General features: G+C 39.0%; 1 protein-coding gene across 4 annotated transcripts in view; it reads left to right on the top strand.

Annotated features, from left to right (window-relative positions):
• SNCA (synuclein alpha) overlaps positions 1 to 22,933 on the top strand; it is a 160,866-nt gene that overhangs the window by 127,067 nt on the left and 10,866 nt on the right. For all 4 annotated transcript variants that reach the window (XM_026509722.4, XM_044388082.3, XM_057309748.1 and 1 more), the window contains one exon: positions 22,711 to 22,794. In XM_026509722.4, the coding sequence (XP_026365507.2) occupies positions 22,711 to 22,794 (84 nt within the window). The remainder of the gene's footprint in view (positions 1 to 22,710; positions 22,795 to 22,933) is intronic.

The raw sequence follows: 22,933 nt of genomic DNA, 5'->3' as shown, positions 1-22,933 counted from the left end.
AGCGTCTGCCTTCAGCTCAGGGCATGATCCCAGAATCCTGGGATTGAGCCCCACATGGGGCTCCTCCGCTGGGAGCCTGCTTTTTCCTCTCCTTCTCCCCCTGCTTGTGTTCCCTCTCTCACTAGCTGTCTCTCTGTCAAATAAATAAATAAAATCTTAAAAAAAAATTCTTTTGGAAACTTCCTTTATCTCTACCACCCAAGATATATGTTAGCAATCATCCTCCAAACATATGGTCCACTGATATACATCTGAAGGGTCCCATGACTGAGTTTTACTAAACACTAATAAATGAACTTTTCTTAACAATAGCTAGACCCTTCAGGGTCCTGGAAACCTTGGAGATTTGTACTATTCCTGGCCCCCTCCCAACTTGAAAGTATACAATCAGCCACTCCTCATGACCCCACTGCTGCTCTTTCTGCTCATGGGTCCTATCCCTGTGCTTTAATAAAACCACATTTTACACCAAAGATATCTCAAGAATTATTTCTTGACCATTTGTTCTGAACCCCAACATTTCCACATCAATAGGGTAGTTCTATTTTTACCTTTTTGAGGGACTCTAATCTGTTTTCCACAGTGGCTGCACCAGTTTGCATCCCCACTAACAGTGCAAGACGCTTTCTTTTTCTCCACATCTTTGCCAACACCTGTTGTTTCTTGTGTTGATTTCAGCCATTCTGACAGGTATGAGGTGATATCTCATTGTAGTTTTGATTTGCAATTCCCTGATAAAAACTGATAAGCATCTTTTCATATATCTGTAGGCCATCTGTATGTCTTCTTTGGAGAAAAGTCTGTTCATGTCTTCTGCCCATTTTTTAATTGGATTGTTTTTTGGGTGCTGAGTTATATAAGTTCATTATAATATTTTGGATACTAACCCTTTATCAGATACATCATTTGCAAATACCTTCTTCCATTCTATAGGTTGCCTTTGAGTTTTGTTGGTTGTTTCCTTTGCTGTGCAGAAGCTTTTATTTTGATGTAGTTCCAATAGTTTATTTTTGCTTTTGTTTTACTTGCCTCAGGAGAGTTTTTAGAAAAAAATTGCTATAACCAATGTCAGAGAAATTACTGCCTATGTCTCTTTTAGGATTTTTATGGTTTCAGATCTCACATTTAGGTCTTTTATCCATTTTGAGTTTATTTCTGTGTATGGTGTAAGAAAGTGATTCAGTTTCATTCTTCTGCACATTGTCCAGTTTTCCCAACACCATTTGTTGGACAGCCTTTACCCATTGGATATTCTTTCCTGCTTTGTCAAAGATTAATTGATCATATAGTTGTGAGAGTCTTTCTGGGTTTTCTTATGTCTCTGTTTTTGTTCCAGTACCATGCTGTTTTGATTACTACCGCTTTGTAATATAATTTGAAGTCTAAAGATATGATGCCTCCAGCTTTGCTTCTTTTGCAAGATTGCTTTGGCTATTTGGGGTCTTTTGTGGTTCCATACAAATTTTAATATTGTTTGTCCTAGTTCTGTGAAAAATGCTGTTGGTATTTTGATAGGGATTGCATTAAATGTATAGATTGCTTTGGGTAGTATAGACACTTTAATAATCTTTGTTCTTCCAATCCGTGAGCATGGGATATCTTTCCATTTGTTTGTGTCATCTTCAATTTCTTTCATCATGTTTTATAGTTTTCAGAGTACAGGTCTTTCACCTCTTTGGTTAGGTTTATGCCTAGGTATTTTATTATTTTTGGTGCAACTGTAAATGTTTTCTTGATTTCTTTTTCTGCATTATTAGTGTATAGAAATGCAACAGATTTCTGTAGATTGATTTTGTATCCTGTGACTTTGCTAAATTCATTTATAAGTTCTAGAAGTTTTTTTTTGGTGGGGTCTTTCAGGTTTTCTATATAGAGTACTATGCTATCTGCAAATAGTGATAGTTTGACTTTTTTCTTACTGATATGGATGCTTTTTGTTTCTTTTTGTTGTTTGATTGCTGTGGCTAGGACTTCCAGTACTATGTTGTATAAAAGTGGTGAGAATGGAGATCTTTGTCTTATTCCTGATCTTAGGGGAAAAGTTCTCCATTTTTTCCCATTGAGGATGATGTTAGCTGTGAGTTTTTTATATAATACTTTATTATGCTGGGGCGCCTGGGTGGCATAGCGGTTAAGCGTCTGTCTTTGGCTCAGGACGTGATCCCGGCGTTATGGGATCGAGCCCCGCATCAGACTCCTCCACTATGAGCCTGCTTCTTCCTATCCCACTCCCCCTGCTTGTGTTCCCTCTCTCGCTGGCTGTCTCTATCTCTGTCGAATAAATAAAATCTTTAAAAAAAAATACTTTATTATGCTGAGGTAGGTTTCCTCTAAACCTACTTTGTTGAGGGTTTTTATCATGAATGGATGTTGTACTTTGTCAAATGCTTCTCTACATCTATTGTCTTGCTTTCCATTACTCTGGCCTGCAGATCACTGGGCTGCTCTTGTGCTGCCTCTTTTCTGTATTTATTCCATCTAGCATATTTTTAATTTCAGTTATTACGTTCTTTCCCTCTGAATCGTTCTTTTTTATGTTTTCTTTCTCTTTGTTGATGGTCTCAGTGAGGTCCTCCACTCTTCTCAAGTACAGTGAGTATCTTTGTGACCATTACTTTAAATTCTCTATCAGGCATATTACTTATCTCTATTTCATTTAGCTCTCTTGATATTTTTTTTTTCCTGTTCTTTCATTTTCATTTGGGACATACTCCTTTGTCTCCCCATTTTGTCTAAACCTGTTTCTATATGTTAGGAAAGTAAGCTATGTCTCTTGCTCTTGGAAGTAGTGGACTTATGGAGAAGAGGTCCTTAGTGCCCTGCAGTGCAGTGTCCCCTGTTCCCCCAGAAACTGGCGCTTCAGGAGTGCCTCCTGTGTGTGTTGTGGGTGTCCTACTATTGCAGCTGAGCCACTTTTGCCTTCAGCCCAGTCATCTGCAGTGTCTTTGCCTGTTGTGGGCAGCGTTTGGTCCCTGTCTTGTTAGTGGGCTCATATGTGGCCACTTGGGCTTGAGTTGAGTCAGATCAGGCATTTGCTAGAGCCATGGTTGTACCAAACTTACTTCAGGGCACTTTCCTTGTGTTATCCCCTGAGAAGCTTTTGTTATTGGGCAGGGCCTACATTCAGACCATGTGTCTGCCCCCAGCCCATTGCCACAGTCCACAGTCAGAGTGGTCTGTGTGGTTATCTTCCCCTCGCCCTGGGGCTGGAATCCCCTTGAAGTGGTGCTGGCACCTTCAGGGCTGCTTGCACACTGCCAGGCTTGTGGCACTGCTCTGGATAGGCTCTGGCCAAGGGCATATTGGAGGGGGCAGGTCCATAGGAGAACACAGCAATAGGGCGTGTGATGTTAGCGAGGTTTGTGCATGTTTGCAGCAGGAGGGGACCTCCTGCCACAGGGCTGCAATGGGAGAGTCCACAGGAGAGTGTGGGGGTGGCATGCACAGTGCCAGCAAGGTCTATGCAGGTCTGCTGCGGGAAGGGACCTGAAGCCCTTCTGCTGAGGCTGGCAGGGTTGACGGGGTGGAACTGCAGAAGCCTGTAGTGGCAGGGCACCCTGTGAGGTGGCACTTTGCTGGTTCCTGCAGTTGTCTGTGTATCTAGGTTGGTGGGCAAGGTAGGGAAATGGCACCTGCCAGCTCTTTTGTTCTTGGATAAGTCGCCCAAAGATCCCTGCCCCTCAAGAATAAACTCTGAGATTAGTAAACAAATCTCCCTCCTTTATACACCCAGGAGTTTTACAAACTGCTGCTTCTCTGCTGTATCTCCATGGGGCTGTTTGTTGTCTTGTCTCATTAAGGGCATGGACTGTTTCTTATCACTTTCCTGGCTCTCCTAGAGCCAAGCATGCTCATTTTTAAAGTTCCAGGTATTAAGACCTGCTATTTGTAAGAACTCATGAAATTAGGCCCCTCTGGTTTTCAAAGCTAAATGTTAGAGGTATTCCTGCTCCCCATGTGGGTTCCCTGTGCCTGGGGTGGGTGGTGAGAGGATCTGTTTCTCTCCTTTCTCCATGCCAGCATGGTCCCTCCTTCCCATGGACAGTCCTGTGGGTTAGTTTGGCTCCTAATTAGTCTCGACCCTTCCTACCCTCTTCAATGTGGCCTCTTCTCTACGTTTAGCCCTAGAGAGTCTGTTCTGCCAGTCTTTGGGCCATTTTCTGGGTCATTTACACTGATGTGGGTATTTAGTTGTATCTATGGCACAAGGGAGCTTAGGATCCTCCTACTTCGCCATCTTCCCTAGGAGTTAAGCCTTGGCTCTTTTAATATTGAAAAGATTCTGAAGGATTGTTATCTGAACAAAAACAAATGAAGTAATCAAAGACCCGATAAATTCAAAACGTACAATCTTTATTTTTCTAAGCAGATTATGTTAAAGAAGAAACCTTAACTAGAAATTGTAAACAATGAACAGACCAATAATCTAAGAAAACTGTCTTTTAACAGAAAAAACACATTCTAGTTTTATAGCTGTGTACTCAATATTAAAACTCATTCTTAAATTCATACTAATTTTAGCTTGATTATACATTAAAATTTCTTTTCACATATTTTGTTTCCATAACCTTCTTCAACTTTCTTTTTTACATTTGGATTTTTGTCCTATATTTTTCCTCTTTAAATAAGCAGCCTTACTTGAGGCCAAAATTGTTCTTTTTTTTTTTTTTTTTTAAATGATTTTTTATTATATTATGTTAGTCACCATACAGTACATCCCCGGTTTCCGATGTAAGGCTCGATGATTCATTAGTTGTGTATAACACCCAGTGCACCATGCAATACGTGCCCTCCTTACTACCCATCACCGGTCTATCCCATTCCCCCACCCCCCTCCCCTCTGAAGTCCTCAGTTTGTTTCTCATAGTCCATAGTCTCTCATGTTTCATTCCCCCTTCTGATTACCCCCCCTTTCTTTATCCCTTTCTTCCCCTACCGATCATCCTAGTTCTTATGTTCCATAGATGAGAGAAATCATATGATAGTTGTCTTTCTCTGCTTGACTTATTTCACTTAGCATTATCTCCTCCAGTGCTGTCCATGTTGTAGCAAATGTTGAGAACTCGTTCTTTCTGATAGCTGAGTAATATTCCATTGTATATATGGACCACAACTTCTTAATCCAGTCATCTGTTGAAGGGCATCTCGGCTCCTTCCACAATTTAGCTATTGTGGACATTGCTGCTATGAACATTGGGGTGCATATGGCCCTTCTCTTCACTACGTCTGTATCTTTGGGGTAAATACCCAGTAGTGCAATGGCTGGATCATAGGGTAGCTCAATTTTTAACTTTTTAAGGGACCTCCACACTGTTTTCCAGAGTGGCTGTACCAACTTGCATTCCCACCAACAATGTAGGAGGGATCCCCTTTCTCCACATCCTCTCCAACAATTGTTGTTTCTTGCCTTGTCAATTTTTGCCATTCTAACTGGCGTAAGGTGGTATCTCAGTGTGGTTTTGATTTGAATTTCCTTGATGGCTAATGATTTTGAACATTTTTTCATGTGTCTGTTAGCCATTTGTATGTCTTCATTGGAAAAGTGTCTGTTCATATCTTCTGCCCATTTTTTGATTTATTTGTTTCTCGTGTATTGAGTTTGAGAAGTTCTTTGTAGATCTTGGATACCAGTCCTTTATCTGTAGTGTCATTTGCAAATATATTCTCCCATTCCGTGGGCTGCCTCTTAGTTTTTCTGACTGTTTCCTTGGATGTGCAGAAACTTTTAATCTTGATGAAGTCCCATAAATTCATTTTATCTTTTGTTTCTCTTGCCTTTGGAGATGTGTCATGAAAAAGGTTGCTTTGGCCGATGTCGTAGAGGTTGTTGCCTATGTTCTCCTCTAGAATTTTGATGGATTCCTGTCTCACATCGAGGTCTTTCATCCGTTTGGAGTTTATTTTTGTGTATGGTGTGAGATAGTGGTCAAGTTTCATTCTCTTGCATGTAGCTGTCCAATTTTCCCAGCACCATTTATTGAAGAGACTGTCTTTTCCCACCGGATGTTTTTTCCTGCTTTATCAAATATTAGTTGCCCAAAGAGCCGAGGGTCCATTTCTGGGCTCTCTATTCTGTTCCATTGGTCTATGTGTCTGTTTTTGTGCCAGTACCATGCTGTCTTTGTGATCACAGCTTTGTAGTACAGCTCGAAATCTGGCATTGTGATGCCCCCAGCTTTGTTTTTCCTTTTCAACAGTTCCTTGGAGATTCGGGGCCTTTTCTGTTTCCATACAAATTTAAGGACTGTTTGCTCCAGTTCTTTGAAAAATGTCCTTGGTATTTTGATTGGGATAGCATTGAAAGTGTAGATTGCTCTGGGTAGCATGGACATTTTAACTATGTTAATTCTTCTGATCCATGAGCATGGAATATCTTTCCATCTTTTTATGTCTTCCTCAATGTCTTTTAAGAGTGATTTATAGTTTCTAGAATATAGGTCCTTTACGTCTCTGGTTAAGTTAATTCCAAGGTAACGTATGGTTTTTGGTGCTATTGTAAATGGGATGGATTCCCTAATTTCTCTTTCTTCGGTCTCGTTATTCGTGTATAGAAATGCAACTGATTTCTGAGCATTTATTTTGTATCCTGCCACGTTACTGAATTGCTCTATAACTTCTAATAGTTTGGGAGTGGCTTCTTTTGGGTTTTCCATATAGAGTATCATGTCATCTGCAAAGAGAGACATTTTGACTTCTTCTTTGCCAATTTGAATACCTTTGATCCCTTTTTGTCGTCTGATTGCTGTTGCAAGGACTTCTAGTACTATGTTGAATAATAGTGGCGAGAGTGGGCATCCTTGTCGAGTTCCTGATCTTAAGGGAAAGGCTTCCAGCTTTTCCCCATTGAGAATAATATTTGCAGTAGGCTTTTCATAGATGGCTTTTATGAGATTGAGAAATGTACCTTCTATTCCTACACTCTGAAGGGTTTTAATCAGGAAAGGATGCTGTATTTTGTCAAATGCTTTTTCGGCATCGATTGGGAGGATCATATGGTTCCTGAGTCTTTTCTTGTTGATATGATGTATCACGCTGATTGATTTGCGAATATTGAACCACGCTTGCATCCCAGGTATGAATCCCACTTGATCGTGATGGATAATCCTTTTAATGTACTGTTGGATTCTATTAGCAAGTATCTTGTTGAGGATTTTGGCGTCCATATTCATTAGGGAAATCGGTCTGTAATTCTCCTTTTTGATGGGGTCTTTGCCTGGTTTGGGGATCAAGGTAATATTGGCCTCATAAAATGAGTTTGGTAGCTTTCCTTCTGTTTCTATTTTTTGAATTAGCTTTAGGAGAATAGGTATTATTTCTTCTTTGAATGTTTGGTAGAATACCCCAGGAAAACCGTCTGGGCCTGGAGTTTTGTTATTTGGAAGGTTGTTTATCACTGACTCAATTTCTTCATAATTAATTGGCCTGTTTAAGGAATCAATTTCTTCCAGTTTCAATCTTGGTAGTTTATAGGTTTCCAGGAAGGATTCCATCTCTTCCAGATTGCTTAGTTTATTGGCGTATAGCTGTTGATAAAAATTTCTAATAATCCTTCCAATTTCAATGGTGCTCGTCGTGACCTCTCCTTTTTCGTTCATAATTTTAATAATCTGGGTCCTTTCTCTTTTCTTTTGGATAAGTCTTGCCAGGGGTCTGTCAATTTTATTGATTCTCTCAAAGAACCAGCTTCTAGTCCTGTTGATCTGCTCTACTGTACTTCTGGTTTCTGCTTGATTGATTTCAGCTCTAATTTTGGTCAACTGCTTCCTCGTGCGTGGATTAGGCCTGTCCCTCTGTTGCTGTTCCAGCTTCTTGAGGTGAGAATATAAAAACTGCATTTTAGATTTTTCTATTCTTTTGAGTGAGGCTTGGATGGCTATGTATTTCCCCCTTAGGACTGCCTTTGCAGTATCCCATAGGTTTTGGACTGTTGTATTTTCATTCTCATTGGTCTCCATAAATTGTTTAATTTGATTTTTGATTTCCTGGTTTATCGAGTCATTCCTGAGCAGTATGGTTCTTAGTCTCCAAGTGTTTGAGTTTCTTCCAAATTTTTCCTTGTGGTTGAGTTCCAATTTCAGAGCATTGTGGTCTGAGAATATGCAGGGGATAATTTCAATCTTTTGGTATCGGTTGAGACCTGTTTTGTGTCCCAGAACATGGTCTATTCTTGAGAATGTTCCATGGGCATTAGAATAGAATGAGTATTCTTTGGTTCTGGGGTGTAGTGTTCTATATATATCTATGAGGTCCAACTCGTTGAGTATGGCATTCAAAGCCTTTGATTCTTTGCTTAGTTTTTGCCAGGGTGTTCTGTCTATTTCTGATAGTGGAGTGTTGAGGTCCCCTACTATTAATGTATTTTTATTTATATGTCTCTTTATTCTGGTTAAGAGTTGGCTTGTGTATCTTGCTGCTCCCCTGTTGGGGGCATATATATTTATAATTGTCATATCCACTTGTTGAACACTTCCCTTAAGAATAATATAGTGCCCTTCTGCATCTCTAACTATAGTCTGTAGTTTAAAATCCAATTTATCTGATATGAGAATTGCTACCCCAGCTTTCTTTTGAGGTCCATTTGTGTGAAAGATGGTACTCCATCCCCTTACTCTCAGTCTGAATGCATCTTTGGGTTTGAAATGAGTCTCTTGTAGACAGCAAATGGATGGGTCATTTCTTTTTATCCAATCTGCAACCCTGTGGCGTTTTATGGGATGGTTCAAACCATTTACATTAAGACTGATTACTGAGAGATATGATTTTAATGTTGCCATGTTGCCAGTAAAGTCTTTGTTTGTATTGGCTGTGACTTTCTGTTCTGTATCACTCTTGGGGCCTTTTTACTTTTATAGAACCCCCCGTAATATCTCCTGTAGGGCTGGTTTCGTGGTTATGAAATTGGTTAGTGACTGGCGATTCTGAAATGTCTTTATTTCTCCATCAATTCTGAATGACAGCCTTGCTGGATAAAGGATCCTTGGCTGCATGTTTTTCTCTGAAAGAGCTTTAAATATGCTCCCCCAACCGTTTCTCTCATTCCAGGTCTGTGTAGACAGGTCTGACGTAATTCTGATGCTTTTGCCTTGGTACGTGAGAAATTTCTTTGCCCTGGCCGCTTTCAATACTGTATCCTTGCATCTAATATTTGCGAATTGCACTATGACGTGACGTGGCGTAGGTTTGTCATGGTTGAGCTTGGGAGGGGTCCTCTCTGCCTCTTGGACACGAATTTTTGTTTCCCTTGCTAGATTAGGGAAGTTTTCAGCTACAATTTGTTCAAATATCTCTTCTAGACCTCTGTTTTTCTCCACCCCCTCGGGGATGCCGATGATTCTAACATTGGATCGTTTCATTGAGTCAGTAATCTCCCGTAACCTACATTCGTGGGCGTGGATTTTTTTAAGACCATCTTCTATTTTCATTTTTTTCCTCTATTAACCCATCCTCCAATTCACTAACCTGTTCCTCTGCTTCTGCGACCCTGGCCGTCAGAGCCTCTAGTTTTGCCTGCATTTGGCTCATAGAATTTTTAATTTCTGTCAGATTCGCTCTCATTTCTGTCCTTAGGGATTCTATATTCTCAGTAACCTTTTCGTTAATAGTTTTTTCAATTCTACTCATCATTTTGACCATCGTTACTCTGAATTCCATTTCTGATAATTTGGTTACATCCATATCCATTATTTCTGTGGCAGAGGTCACAGAATCACTGTCTTTTCTTTGCTGGGGGGGGGGGGCTTCTCCTTCTTGTCATTCTGATGAAGAGAGGTTGCGGGGTTTCCAGAGCCCAAATTATTGACTGGGTCCCAGGCCGTGCCCCTTGTTTTATAGGGATCTTAGGGATGTGGGCTTCTTCTTTAAAGATTTTATTTATTTATTTATGTGGCAGCCAACCAGCGAGAGAGGGAACAGAAGCAGGGGGAGTGGGAGAGGAAGAAGCAGGCTCCCAGCGGAGGAGCCCGATGAGGGACTCCTTTCCGGAACGCCGGGATCACGCCCTAAGCCAAAGGCAGGCGCTCAATGACTGTGCCACCCAGGCACCCAGGTTGTGAGCTTCTTGATTTTTCCGCCTGCCTTCTGGGGGAGGGGCCTGCCGCGCCGATACTCAGGCAGCCATGTTTGGGTAGAGTCTCGGCGTCCCCTGCGAGGGGGGATGGGGATGGGCACTCCCTGAGCCGGTATTTCCAGGCTTTTGTTCTCTGGCGGCTTTCCCTGGCGGTTTGCTGTGCCTCTTCTGAGAGTCAGAGCAGCAGCCGCCGAATTTCAGCCTCTGTCTCAGAACTGAGGGATTGCGGCCCGTTTTCTACTAATGTTCTGGCCACTTTAACTGTTTCTGTTGGTGCTGCTCAACCCTGCAGCGTCCGGGATGTGCGCCCCACACCCGGGGTCCCAGCCCTCACTTCCAGGGCCGGCGCGTCTCTGTCCTTTGTGTTTCTAACGCCGCCAGCCGCCAGCCGCCCACGCTCCGGAAGCTCCCGGTCTCAGTCTGGATCCGGTGAGCGCACCGTGATTCCGGGGTTCCGCGAGATGCCTGGTGGCGCGCGCACCCGGCTCACGGTCTCAGTCTGCTGTTTTGCGGGTGCCGTCCGCGAGCCCCGCCCGCTCCCCCGTGCAGGTGGCTACCGCTTCCCGGCGCCTGAACGCGGCGGCTCCCTCCCCCTTCCGTTTATCTTCCGATATCTGTGCACAGTTTCATGGCTCCCCGCTTCGTACCTCAATACTCAGCGCTGGAGATGTTCATTTGTAGAGATCCAGATGCGTCTTCCTGCGTCTCAGGCTGGTTCCGTGGTTGTTTAGGCTGGTCTGGTACCTATCCAGCTCGACTCGGAGGACCGGCTGAAAACGGTGTCTCCTACTCCTCCGCCATCTTAACTCCTCCCTCCCCAAAATTGCTTTCTTTTCCCTTAACTAGAATGTATTTCCATTCCTTATACCTTCCTTTACCAAAAGCAAACTTCTTTCTTTTCTTCTGTACAGAGATGATTTCCTTATTATTTCTAGTAGTTTTAATTACCTATATTGATTAGAATTTTCAACTCTTAGTAACCTTAACTAAGAAACAATTATGAATGCTCTTATATTAGCATTCTGTGAATTAACAAACTTATACTTTTTATTTCTAGAAACATTTTATGATTTGTTTTTTCATAGAAAATTTCTCAATGTGTTATAAAACGTTTACTAGTAGGTGCAAATATTTTTGATTCTTCTGTAAAAGTAAGCAAAAAGTAAATAAGCCTATTTTCAGTGATTAATGTTTTATTTGGAAACGATATTTAATGAATTTAACTTAACTCATTGCTTAGCAAAACTTTAAAGTTTCAGGTTACCAAAATGATTTATGTTAAAATTCACCTAAAACGTTTTTATTTACACCTATTCAATTTACTTGTTCTTAATTATATTTAGATTTGAAACATTAGACAAAATCTAATTTTAAGGGTTTTTTTCTGACAAATTTTGCAACAGAGTTAACATGAACCTATTTGATTAGTAAACCTAAGCAGAATAAAAAGTTTGCATTATAGTCAGTGTTGATAAGTCTAAGGTATGTTTATTTTCATCAACCAGCAACCTGACAGTACCCTTAATACCAAATATTGTCCCAGGGCTTGTGAATCTGAAAAGCATTTGTGTTAGTTTCTATTGTATTTCTGAGATTTTTTTCTAAAAAATTAAGTTAGAGGTGCTTTTTTTAGGCCAAGTAAACAGCTCTTTACATATTTTAGTAATACCATCTAGAGGTAGAAAATATCACACTCTAATATAATCAGAGACCTTGTTGTTTAAAAGTGTTTTAAAAGTGTTTAAAAGAGACAGATATGATGATGCAAAACTTACATGGGGGCCCTCAGTCTAAGGTAGATAACGGGGGTGTCTGTAAGGTTATTAACCTGGTGAACTGTTTATGGTCATGTTAAGGCAATTCAGACAGAGAACTAGGATGATTATTGAAGTAAAAGAGGATAGAGGAAGTAGTGAGAATTGCTGAGTTTTATAGTCTTTTCTATTAGTTATCTCTTGCATCTTTTTAAAAAATTTTCATCTGTTTTTCTGTAATGAAATTTTCAATTTCAATTTTTGGAATTTTGAAGGCTTTACATTCAAGTACACTCCTTAAATGATCTTACTTAATTGGAACTTTCCTCTTAATGGCCATTGTAATTCTAGATTGTTTTTAGTAAAATTTCACCGTTTCTGTAGATATTCACAGGTTCTGAGACTATAGTTTTTAGAAATAAGCAGGCATGATGGAAGGTGGTGTGCTTGACTGCTTCAAATTTAAGGATCCCATTAGCCAAGTCTTTGGGTTTCTCAGAGCCAAACTAATATCTAAAAGGGATATGCAGCTGGGGTGGGAATTATACATGTTTTACAGTGTACCTGGTTGCACAGCTTTCTTGAAGTGTTTGGGTGACCTAGTGTCTGTCTATCTCACCCATTGTGTAACCAACTTATCCTAACATGGGAGTCTCTGAGTTAGATGGTGTGTCACTTACAGCTCTTAAATGCCCAACCCATGCCACCAATTTTTGCAGCTTTTTGGCATCCAAGATTCCCTTTAGCAATTAGCCTTTACCTCATATGCCCATTAACAGAAACCAATAGTTACCAAGGAAACAGAACCATGGACACCAGCAGTAAGCACAGATTAGATACTGGGAAAAGGATTAAACCAGCAGGCCTCAAAGAATGAAGACTCTGGACTGGTGCCAAACAAATTGAGAACTTTTGGTGGCAGATGCAGTTCTCCATGTGGAATCTGAGGATAGAACCAAGGGCTGGATTTAAAGAAGTCACTGTGGACTTGCCAATGGAAGTTCCTACATGCACCACCAGCAATTCCCAATGTGGACTAAACCAGCAGACTCCAGTAATGGAGACTGGAGCTGGAACTGAGGAAGAGATTCCAAACTGAAATTGCAGACTGAAACAAGGGCTGAGGACTGGCACTCTGTTGTTAGAGAGACTCCTGTCAGTCTAGACTCCCCCATTAACTCAAGACTGTAAAGCCAATTAGATTGGAAGCTCGGTACAGAAAGAATAGAGCTCAAATTGAGAGTAACTCACCAGTGGCCCTCAGAAATGGTGAAAAAGACAATGAACTCTAAAGGAATGGTGAGGCATTGTGCCTTTGTTTCTTGTTGTCCTTGAAGGCTGTCAGAAGTCACTTTAATTGTCAATACTACCACCAAATCTGTTAAAAAACAAAATTCAATTGAGCAAATTTGAAGAACTAATTAGCTTTACTCAGTGATTCATGAGTCAGGCAAACAGAATGGAGTTCCATCAAGCTGCAGAAAAGGAAAGATTTGTAAAGGCAGAAAGGTAAGGTGGGGGGAAGGAAATTATTAATAGTGAATGCATTGGTTTAGGCAAGGTCATGCTCTTTAGCTCCTTGTGTTGATGAGGAAATTTGTTTAGCTGGTTAAATTTATATTCTTGGGGGTGTTAAAACTGTAGTTAGGTTAGGTAGTAAGACTTGGTTTACTGACATAGGTCTTTAACACAAGTGATTCTGTCTTGAGCCTGTGGTTTTCTTTTTAATAATAGGTTTATTTTACTTTTCTCATACTTGACTATCACTAAAAGTTACCTAAATACTAGTAGATTAATGATGTCTTTTTTTCCTCCCAGTTAAAAGATGAACTGCTGCCCCATTTTTTTCACTAAGGCTATTTGGTGCTTAGAAAAAAGCTTAAGAAAGTTGCCCAACATCACAAAAGATCTAGAATCTGGGAGATCAGGAAGATACGGCAGAGTAGGAAGATCTTGAACTCACCTGGTCCCATGGACACAGCAAGATAACAGCTACATCTGTATCTAAAAGACTTGCAGAACAGACTTTCCACAGTTAATAAAGAGGAGGCCACATGCAAGAGTGTAGGATGGGCAGATACAGATAGTTGGGAACCAAACCCCCAGTGAGACTAATCACAAATAGTGGGATTGGGGGGGTGGACAATATCATAAACAGAAGAAACGAGATCAAACCCCACCCCAGACATGGTGGATTAGCACTGGGAAGATGAGTCCTTTGGGATCTGAAAAGGAGTGGGGCATACTTTGTGAGCTTTCACTATCAGCAGGGCTTAACTCCAGGTACTTTTAAAACCAGCAGGCTTAATTCTGGGAGAGCTAGAGAGTGATAAGAACCTGAGTCCATGCTCTTAAAGAATCAGCATAGTAAATATCCCAGGGGAGAAAAAGCATAGATGCAGCAGCTTAAGTAAAACCTGTGATATATATGAAGAAGAGTTATTTACTAGCCTCAGAACATGTGCTGAATGGGCAGGGATCTTGAGGAGACTTATCCAAAAACAAAAGTGCCAGGGATTACCATTTATCTTCCTATCTCGCAGACTAGATAGCTGAACACTTAGAAGAATCAGTGTGAACATTCTCCGCCTCTCTTGCTAACACCAAGTGCCTGGCACCATATTCCTCTGCAGACCCACTCTGTCTAACTCACCTGTGTTAGCAGGGCATCCCTCCAAAGCAGCTCCTGCCCCAACACACCCTGTAAGTAGCCCCAGCAAAGGCTGTTGCCATTCCAAAGTGATTCCTTCCCTGGCAGGAGGGGAAGAAAACTACAAAACACCAGCACACCCACAGTTCCAGCAGTGGAGCTTTTCAGCTGGGTGTGCAGGGATAGTGCTTTGCCTTTTGGTGCACCTGCATTCCTGGCAGACAGACTATGTGTAGAAATTGGGTCTGACTGCCAATCTTGTCCACCATTGAAAGCCTTTCAGGAGCCCAACCAGGAGAGCATTTTGCTGTTTGGTGCATGTGTGTCTATGGCAGACAGAGTGCACACAGCTAGCCTGACTGCTGACATGCCACATCTAAAGGCCTGTGGCATCCGTAAACCCCTCAAAAGCACAAGGACCAAATCTTGATTGGTGCATCCACAGTCAGCAAGTGGGTCGTTGCAGCTGACTAGACTGAAGGCAAATGTAGCTCAGCCACAACAGTAGGGTACATAGAGCCCACAAAGGAGACACCCCTGAAATGCCCAGTTCTGCTGACCAGGAGACATTGTGCTACAGAATGTAGCTACCATCCTAATACATTGAAACAAACACAGAGTGAGACAAAATAAGGAAACAGAGGACTATGTTCCAAATGAAAGAACAAAATCAAAGTAAAAGAGCTAAATGAAGTAAGATAAGCAATATGCCTGATAGAGAATTCAAAGGAATGGTCACAAGGATACTCATTGGACTTGAAAAAAGAGTGGACAGTCTCAGTGAGACCTTCAGCAAAAAGATAGAAAATATAAAAAAAGAACCAGTCAGAGATGAAGAGCTCAATAACTAAAATAAAATATATATTAGAGGGAATTAATCAGTTATCTGGAAAACAGAGTAAGGGAAAGAATCCAAGCTAAACAGCAAAAAGAAAATAGGTTATGGGGCACCTGGGTGGCTCAGTTAAGCAGCTGACTCTTGATTTTGGCTGAGGTCGTGATCTCAGGGTTGTGATATCAAGCTCTGTGCTGGGTGTGGAACCTGTTTAAGATTCTCTCTCCCTCCCCCTCCTCCCCCACTCACTCACTCAAAAAAAAAAAAAAAAACAGGTTGAGGAAATTCAGCAATTTCAAGTATAATAACATTTGCATTATAGGTATATCAGAAGGAGAACAGAGAAAGAAGCAAAAAATTATTTGAAGAAATAATAGATGAAAACTTTCCTAATCTGGGGAAAGAGACAAACATTCAGATTCAGGAAATACAGAGAACTAACAAGATTAACCAAGGAGGTCCACACCAAGGCAAAAATATTAAAATGGCAAGAAAACAGTTATAATCAGAGAATTTTAAAAGCAGCAAGAGAGGAGAAAACAGTTACATACAAGGAAACCACATAAGGCTATCAGCTGATTTTTCAGCAGAAGCTTTGCAGGCCAGAAGAGAGTGGCATGATATATGCAAAGTGCTGAAAGAAAGAAACCTGCAGGGGCGCCTGGGTGGCGCAGTTGTTAAGCGCCTGCCTTTGGCTCAGGGCGTGATCCCGGCGTTCTGGGATGGAGCCCCACATCAGGCTTCTCCGCTAGGAGCCTGCTTCTTCCTCTCCCACTCCCCCTACTTGTATTCCCTCTCTTGCTGTCTCTCTCTGTCAAATAAATAAACAAAATCTTTAAAAAAAAGAGAAAGAAAGAAAGAAAGAAAGAAAGAAAGAAAGAAAGAAAGAAAAAGAAAGAAAGAAACCTGCAACCAAGAATACTCTATTCAGCAAGGTTATCATTCAGAATAGAAGGAAAGATAAGGAGTTTCCCAGACAAAAAAAGTTGAAGGAGTTCATCACTACTAAACCAGCCTTCTAAGAAACATTAAAAGGAATTCTTTGAATGGAAAGAGCCATAACTAAAAGAAAATTATGAAAGAAAAACACAGGTTAAAGCAAACATGTAATAAAGATAGCAGAATAATTATTTGTAAACCAGAATGAAGATTAAAATGCAAAAGCACTTAAATCAAATATATCTACAAAAGTCACTCAAGAGACCCACAAATAAAAGGATGTAAAATATGACATCACATACACAAAAACTGGGGGGGGGGGGAGGTGTTATAAAAATTTAGTGCTCTTAGAATGTGTTCAAACTTAACTGACCATCAACTTAATAGAGACTGGGTTATATTGATGCTATATATGAGCCTAAGATGTTATATCTGAACCTAAAGGTAATCACCAATCATGAACTTAAATGCACACAAAAAAAGAAAGGATTCCAGGCATAACACTAAAGCAAGCCATCAAAAGGGAAGAGAGCAAGAGAAGAAAGGAGCAGAGAAGAATGACAAAAACAACGATAAAATAAATCACAAAATGGCAGTAAGTACATACCTCTCAATAATTACTTTAAATGTAAATGGTCTAAATGCTCCAATCAAAAGACACAGGGTGATTGAACAGATAGAATACAAGACCCGTCTATATGCAGTCTACAAGATACTCACTTCACACCTAAAGAGACACTGAAGAAACAGAAAAACATTTACCATGAGAATGGAAATGGAAACAAAAAATCTGGAGTAGTAATACTTATCGGACAAAATAGATTTTAAAACAAAGACTGTAGTAAGAGACAAAGAAGGGAACTACGTAATGAAAAAGGGAGGAGAATAAGGCAATTGTAAATATCTATGTGCTCAACATGGGAGCACCTAAATACGTAAAGCAACTATTAACAGACGTAAAAGGAGGACTGGCAGTAATACAGTAGTAGTAGGGTTCTTTAATATTACACTTACATCAATGGATGGGTCAGGCAGAAAGTTAACAAGGAAACAGTGGTTTTGAACAACACGTTAGACAAAGATGGATCTAACATATACATACATACATTATATATATAAAACAGTCCATCTAAAAATAGAAGAAAACACATTCTTTTCAAGTGCTCATGAAAACATTCTCCAGGATAGCAGAATAGATCTCATGTTAGGCCACCAAACAAGTCTCAATAAATTCAAGAAGAATGAAAATATATATCTTTTCTGACTATAATGGTATGAAACTAGAAATCAATTACAGAAAAATCTGAAAAAACCCACAAATCATTGAGGTTAAACAACATGCTACCAAACAATGAATGGATCTACCAAGATCAAAGAGGAAAAATAAAATAAATGGAGACAAATGAAAATGAAAACACAGTAGTCCAAAATCTTTCGATGCAGCAAAAGGATTTCAAAGTTTAGGGCAACATAGGCCTACCTTAAGAAACAAGAAAAATCTGAAACAACCCAACCTTGTATCTAAAGGAGCTAGAAAAGAAGAACAAACAAAGCCCAAATCTAGTATAAAGAAAGGAATAATAAAGATTATAGCAGAAATAAATGAAAGAGACTAGACAAACTAATAGTAAAGATCAGTGAGACAAAGATCTGGTTCTTTGTAAAGTTCAACAAAGTTAAAACAAACAAAAAAATCAACAAAGTTGATAAACCTTTAGCCAGACTCATCAAGAAAAAAGAAAGTACTCAAATGAAATTAGAAGTGAAGGAGGAGAAATAATAATACCATAACAATACAGAAGCTATAGGTGAATATTATGAAAAATTATAGGACAAATTGGAAAACCTAAAAGAACTAGATAAATTTCTAGTAAAATATCATCTTCTAAAACTGAACCAGGAATAAATAGAAAATTTGAACAGAGTAATTACTAGCAATGAAACTGAATCAGTAATTAACAACTCCCAACAAAAGCTCAGGACAAGATGGCTTCATAGGTGCATACCAAACATTTAAAGAGTTAATAACTATTCTTCTGAAAGTATTCAGGAAAAAGAAGAAGAAGAGGGAGAAAGAGAGGAGGAGGAAAACTTCCAAATTCATTCTACAAGGCCAGCATTGCCGTGATACCAAAACCAGTGCAAAAAAAAAAAAAAAAGAAAAGAAAAAAACTACAGGCCAATATCTCTGATAAACATAGATGTAAAATCTTCAATAATATATTAGCAAACAGGGGACACCTGGGTGGCTAAGTCGGTTAAGCACCTGCCTTCAGCTCAGGTCACAATCCCAGAGTCCTGGGATTGAGCCCTGTGTCAGGCTCCCTAATCAGTGGGGAGCCGGCTTCTCTTCACCCTCTGCCTCTCCCCCTGCTATTCTCGTGTGTGTTCTCTCTCTCTCTCTCGCATGGTCTCGCATATAAATAAGTAAAATCTTTAACAAATTAGGAAACAGAATTTGACAATACATTAACAAAAATCATTCAGCACAATAAACTGGGATTTATCCCAGGGATGCAAGACTGGTTCAATATTTGCAAATCAATCAGTATAATACATATTAACAGGAGAAAGGATAGCAACCATACGATCATCTCAATAGATGCCAAAAAAACATTGACAAAGGACAACATCCATTCATGATAAAAAAAAAAAAAAAAAAAAAAAAAAAAAACTCTCAACAAAGTTAGGCTTAGAGGGAACATACTTCAACATAATAAAGTACATATGTGAAAATCCCTCAGCTAATATCATACTTAATGGTGAAAAACTGACAGCTTTTCCCCTAAGACCAAGAACAAGACAAAGATGTCCACCTACCACTTCTGTTCAGCATGGTACTGGAAGTTCTAGCTGCAACAATCAGACAAGAAACATAAAAAGCATACAAACTGATAAGTAAAACTTTCACTATTTGCAGATGACACGATACTACATCTAGAAAACCTTAAAGACTCCACCAAAAGAAATACCTATTAGAACTGATAAATGAATTCAGTACAGCTGCAGGATACAAAATTATGTACAGAAATCTGTTGCATTTCTATATACTAATAACAAAGTTGTAGACAGAGAAATTAACAGTCCTGTTTACAATTGCACTAAACAGAATTAAATACCTAGGAATAAACTTAAGAAGGTGAAAGACCTGCCCTCTGAAAACTGTAAAACATTGAGGAAAGACATTGATGATGACACAAATACATGGAAAGATATTCATGCTCATAGAAGAATTCATACTGTAAAAATGTGCATACTACCCAGAGCCCTCTACAGATTCAGTACAATCCCTATCAAAATACCAATGGCATTTTTCACAGAAATAGAATAAAGAATTTTTAAGTTTGTATGGAACCACAAAAGACCCCAAACAGCAAAGCAATCTTGAGGAAGAACAAAGCTGAAGGTATCACCTTCCCAGATTTCAAGATATACTACAAAGCTTTAGTAATCAAAACAGTATGGTATTGGCACAAAAATAGACACATAGATAAATCAAAAAGAATAGAGAACCCAGACCTAAGCCCATCCTTACATGGTCAATTACTCTACAACAAAGGATGCAAGAATATACAATGGGGAAAGACAGTCTCTTCAATAAATGGTATTGGGAAAACTGGATAGCTACATGCAAAACAATGAAACTGGACCACTTTCATACACCATACACAAAAATAAACTCAAAATGGATTAAAGACCTAAATGTGAGACCTGAAACCATAAAACTCCTAAAAGAAAACATAGGCAATAATTTCCTTGACATCAGCCATAGAAACACTTTTTTAGATATGTCTCCTTAGGCAACAGACGCAAAAGCAAAAACAAACTATTGATACTACACAAAAATGAAAAGCTTTTGCACTATCAAAAAGGCAACATACTGAATGGGAGAAGATACTTGCAAATGATATATACAATAGGGGGTTAATATCCAAAATATATAAAGAACTTAGACAATATAAAAACAGTGCAATAAAAAAAAAAATGGGTAAAGGACCTGTTAGACATCTTCCAAAGAAGACAGACAGATGGCCAACAGACACATGAAAAGATGCTCAACATTACTAATCATCAGGGAAATGCAAAGCAAAACCATAATGAGATATTACCTAATACTTTTCAGAATGGCTGGAATAAAAAAGACAAGAAATAACAAGTATTGGTGAGGGTGTGGAGGAAAAAGAAACCTTGTACACTGTTGGCGGAAATGAAAATTAGTGCAGCCAGTCTGGAAAACAGTATGGAGTTTCCTCAAAAAATTAAAAATAGAAATACCATATGACCCCATGATTCCACTACTGGGTATTTACCCAAAGAAAACAACACTAGTTTGAAAAGATATAGGGACCCCTATGTTTATTGCAGCATTATTTACAATAGCCAACATATGGAAGCAACTTAAGTGTCCATTGTAAAATGAATGGATAAAGAAGGTGTGGTGTATTTACACACACACAATGGAGTATTACAAAAAAGAACACAATGCTGCCATTTACAACAACACTTCTAAGAGCTAGAGTGTATAATGCTAAGTTAAATAAGTCAGAGAAAGACAAATACCAATAATTTCATTCATATGTGGAATCTAAGAAATAAGAGAAACGAACAAAGAGACAGACTGAAATTCAGAGAATAGGTGGTAGCCAGAGGAAGGTGGGTGGGGGAATGGGTGAATTAAAGGGGATTAAGAGTATAAACATCCAGGGGCGCCTGGGTGGCACAGCGGTTAAGCATCTGCCTTCGGCTCAGGGCGTGATCCCGGCGTTGTGGGATCGAGCCCCACGTCGGGCTCCTCCGCTGTGAGCCTGCTTCTTCCTCTCCCACTCCCCCTGCTTGTGTTCCCTCTCTCGCTGGCTGTCTCTGTCAGGTAAATAAATAGAATCTTAAAAAAAAAAAAAAAAAGAGTATAAACATCCAGTTATAAATAAGTCACAAAGATGAATAGTACATAGGGCACATAGTCAATAAGATTATAATAACGTTGTTTGGTGACAGATGGTGATTACACTCATCATGGTAAGCACTGAGTAAGGTATTGTATAGAATTGTTGAATCATTATATTGTACACCTGAAACTAATAAAACACTATATGTTAATTGTACTTCTGTTTAAAAAATCTAGAATCTAGAGAAACTAATATTTGAACTCAAGTCTTATGATGCTACAGACCTCATGTCTAACCACTATACAAGAGAACCTATATTCTTGACTTTCCTAAGAGGTGAAACACTACGGAAACAGTATCTTTATTCCACATTTATAAGTAAGGTATTCTGGGGAGTGTTTATTTTTTATTTATATATAACTTGGTCTTTTTTGGTTTATAAAAAGGGAGTTGGGCAGGAGAAGAGGATTTATAAACTTCTCAGCCCAGCTAACGTAAGCGTGAGCTTTAGTTTGACTTTTCACATGGGGAGCCATTTCTTCATCTCTCAGCTCCTCCTGTCTTCATCATGAAAGTGACTGACAGGCAATTACTTACATCAGGCATATTTTTAAACATCAACTACATTGGCTGAGGAAGTATTCGATCTCTGAGTAAGTCCATTTTAGGCTCCCATTGCCTCTCTGCTTTTTCAATTTTCAGTGATCTTCACTGGAATAAATGCAAAGCAACAAAAGGTATTTAATGAAGGATACTAGTAAAGACATGAGTTCGAGTTTTATGGTATCTTATTTCTAAGGAGAGAGATCTGGGAAATTTGTGGATAATGTATTTGATTTTCTTTCTCTTTCTTTCTCTCTAGTGATATATATATATATACATATATATATAGTTAATATATTATTTATACAGTTTATATAGTTTCAATTTTGAAATTTTAGAAAATAATTTCTTTGCCAGCATTTAAAAATAAATTATAAAATACGTATGCTTTTACATTATAAATGGTTATATAATTTACAAAAAAGTTACCCAATAAAAAGTGCTTTAATATTTTGTTGGATTTTCTTCAATCTTTTTAGCTTTACATCTGAATAATACATTGGTTATGTCCATAGGATACACAACTCTATATCTTTCTAAACATGCTATTATAAATAGGTTCTCATTTTGTTATATAATTCTCATGCCCTAGTAAATACATATCTTCATAATCTGTTGAATAGATTAATTATAATTTTCTAAATTTTTCATCTTCTGTTGAACATTTAAGTTAACAATTTCTTTTACCGCTGTCATTGATGCTGTGAAAAACATCTTTGGACAATAGCTTTGGACTACTTCCTGTGCAGTAAATTACTTGGGCAAAAAATTTGTACATTTTTAGTGTTAACAACACATACCACTACAATATTTCTGCAAAGGTACTATATAGTTTAGAATGCCAGCAGTAATATTAAGGAGTTCCACTTTTACAACATTCTTACCAGTATTATATATAAGATGTTTTTAAAGCGTGCTTAATTTTTAAAAAGTAAAAACTGGTACCTCATCATATTCCTTTTGTGCTTCCCATTTAGAGTGAAGAAGGAGGCCCACAGGAAGGAATTCTGGAAGATATGCCGGTTGATCCTGACAATGAGGCATATGAAATGCCTTCTGAGGTAAAATTTTATATACCCACAACTCTGAAAATAAACTTCAGGAGTTCAAGTTGGGTCTTTTTAATAAGCAGTACCAAAAATCTGTCATTGTCAGATTTTCCTTCCATTTATCCGTAGTGAAAGTGATTTACTCTCTAGA

Source organism: Ursus arctos, unplaced genomic scaffold (genome assembly GCF_023065955.2).
Source record: "Ursus arctos isolate Adak ecotype North America unplaced genomic scaffold, UrsArc2.0 scaffold_9, whole genome shotgun sequence".
Classification (NCBI taxonomy): Eukaryota; Metazoa; Chordata; class Mammalia; order Carnivora; family Ursidae; genus Ursus; species Ursus arctos.
Note: the sequence above shows the minus strand (reverse complement) of the source record. Positions and strands in the feature narration are given on the sequence as shown.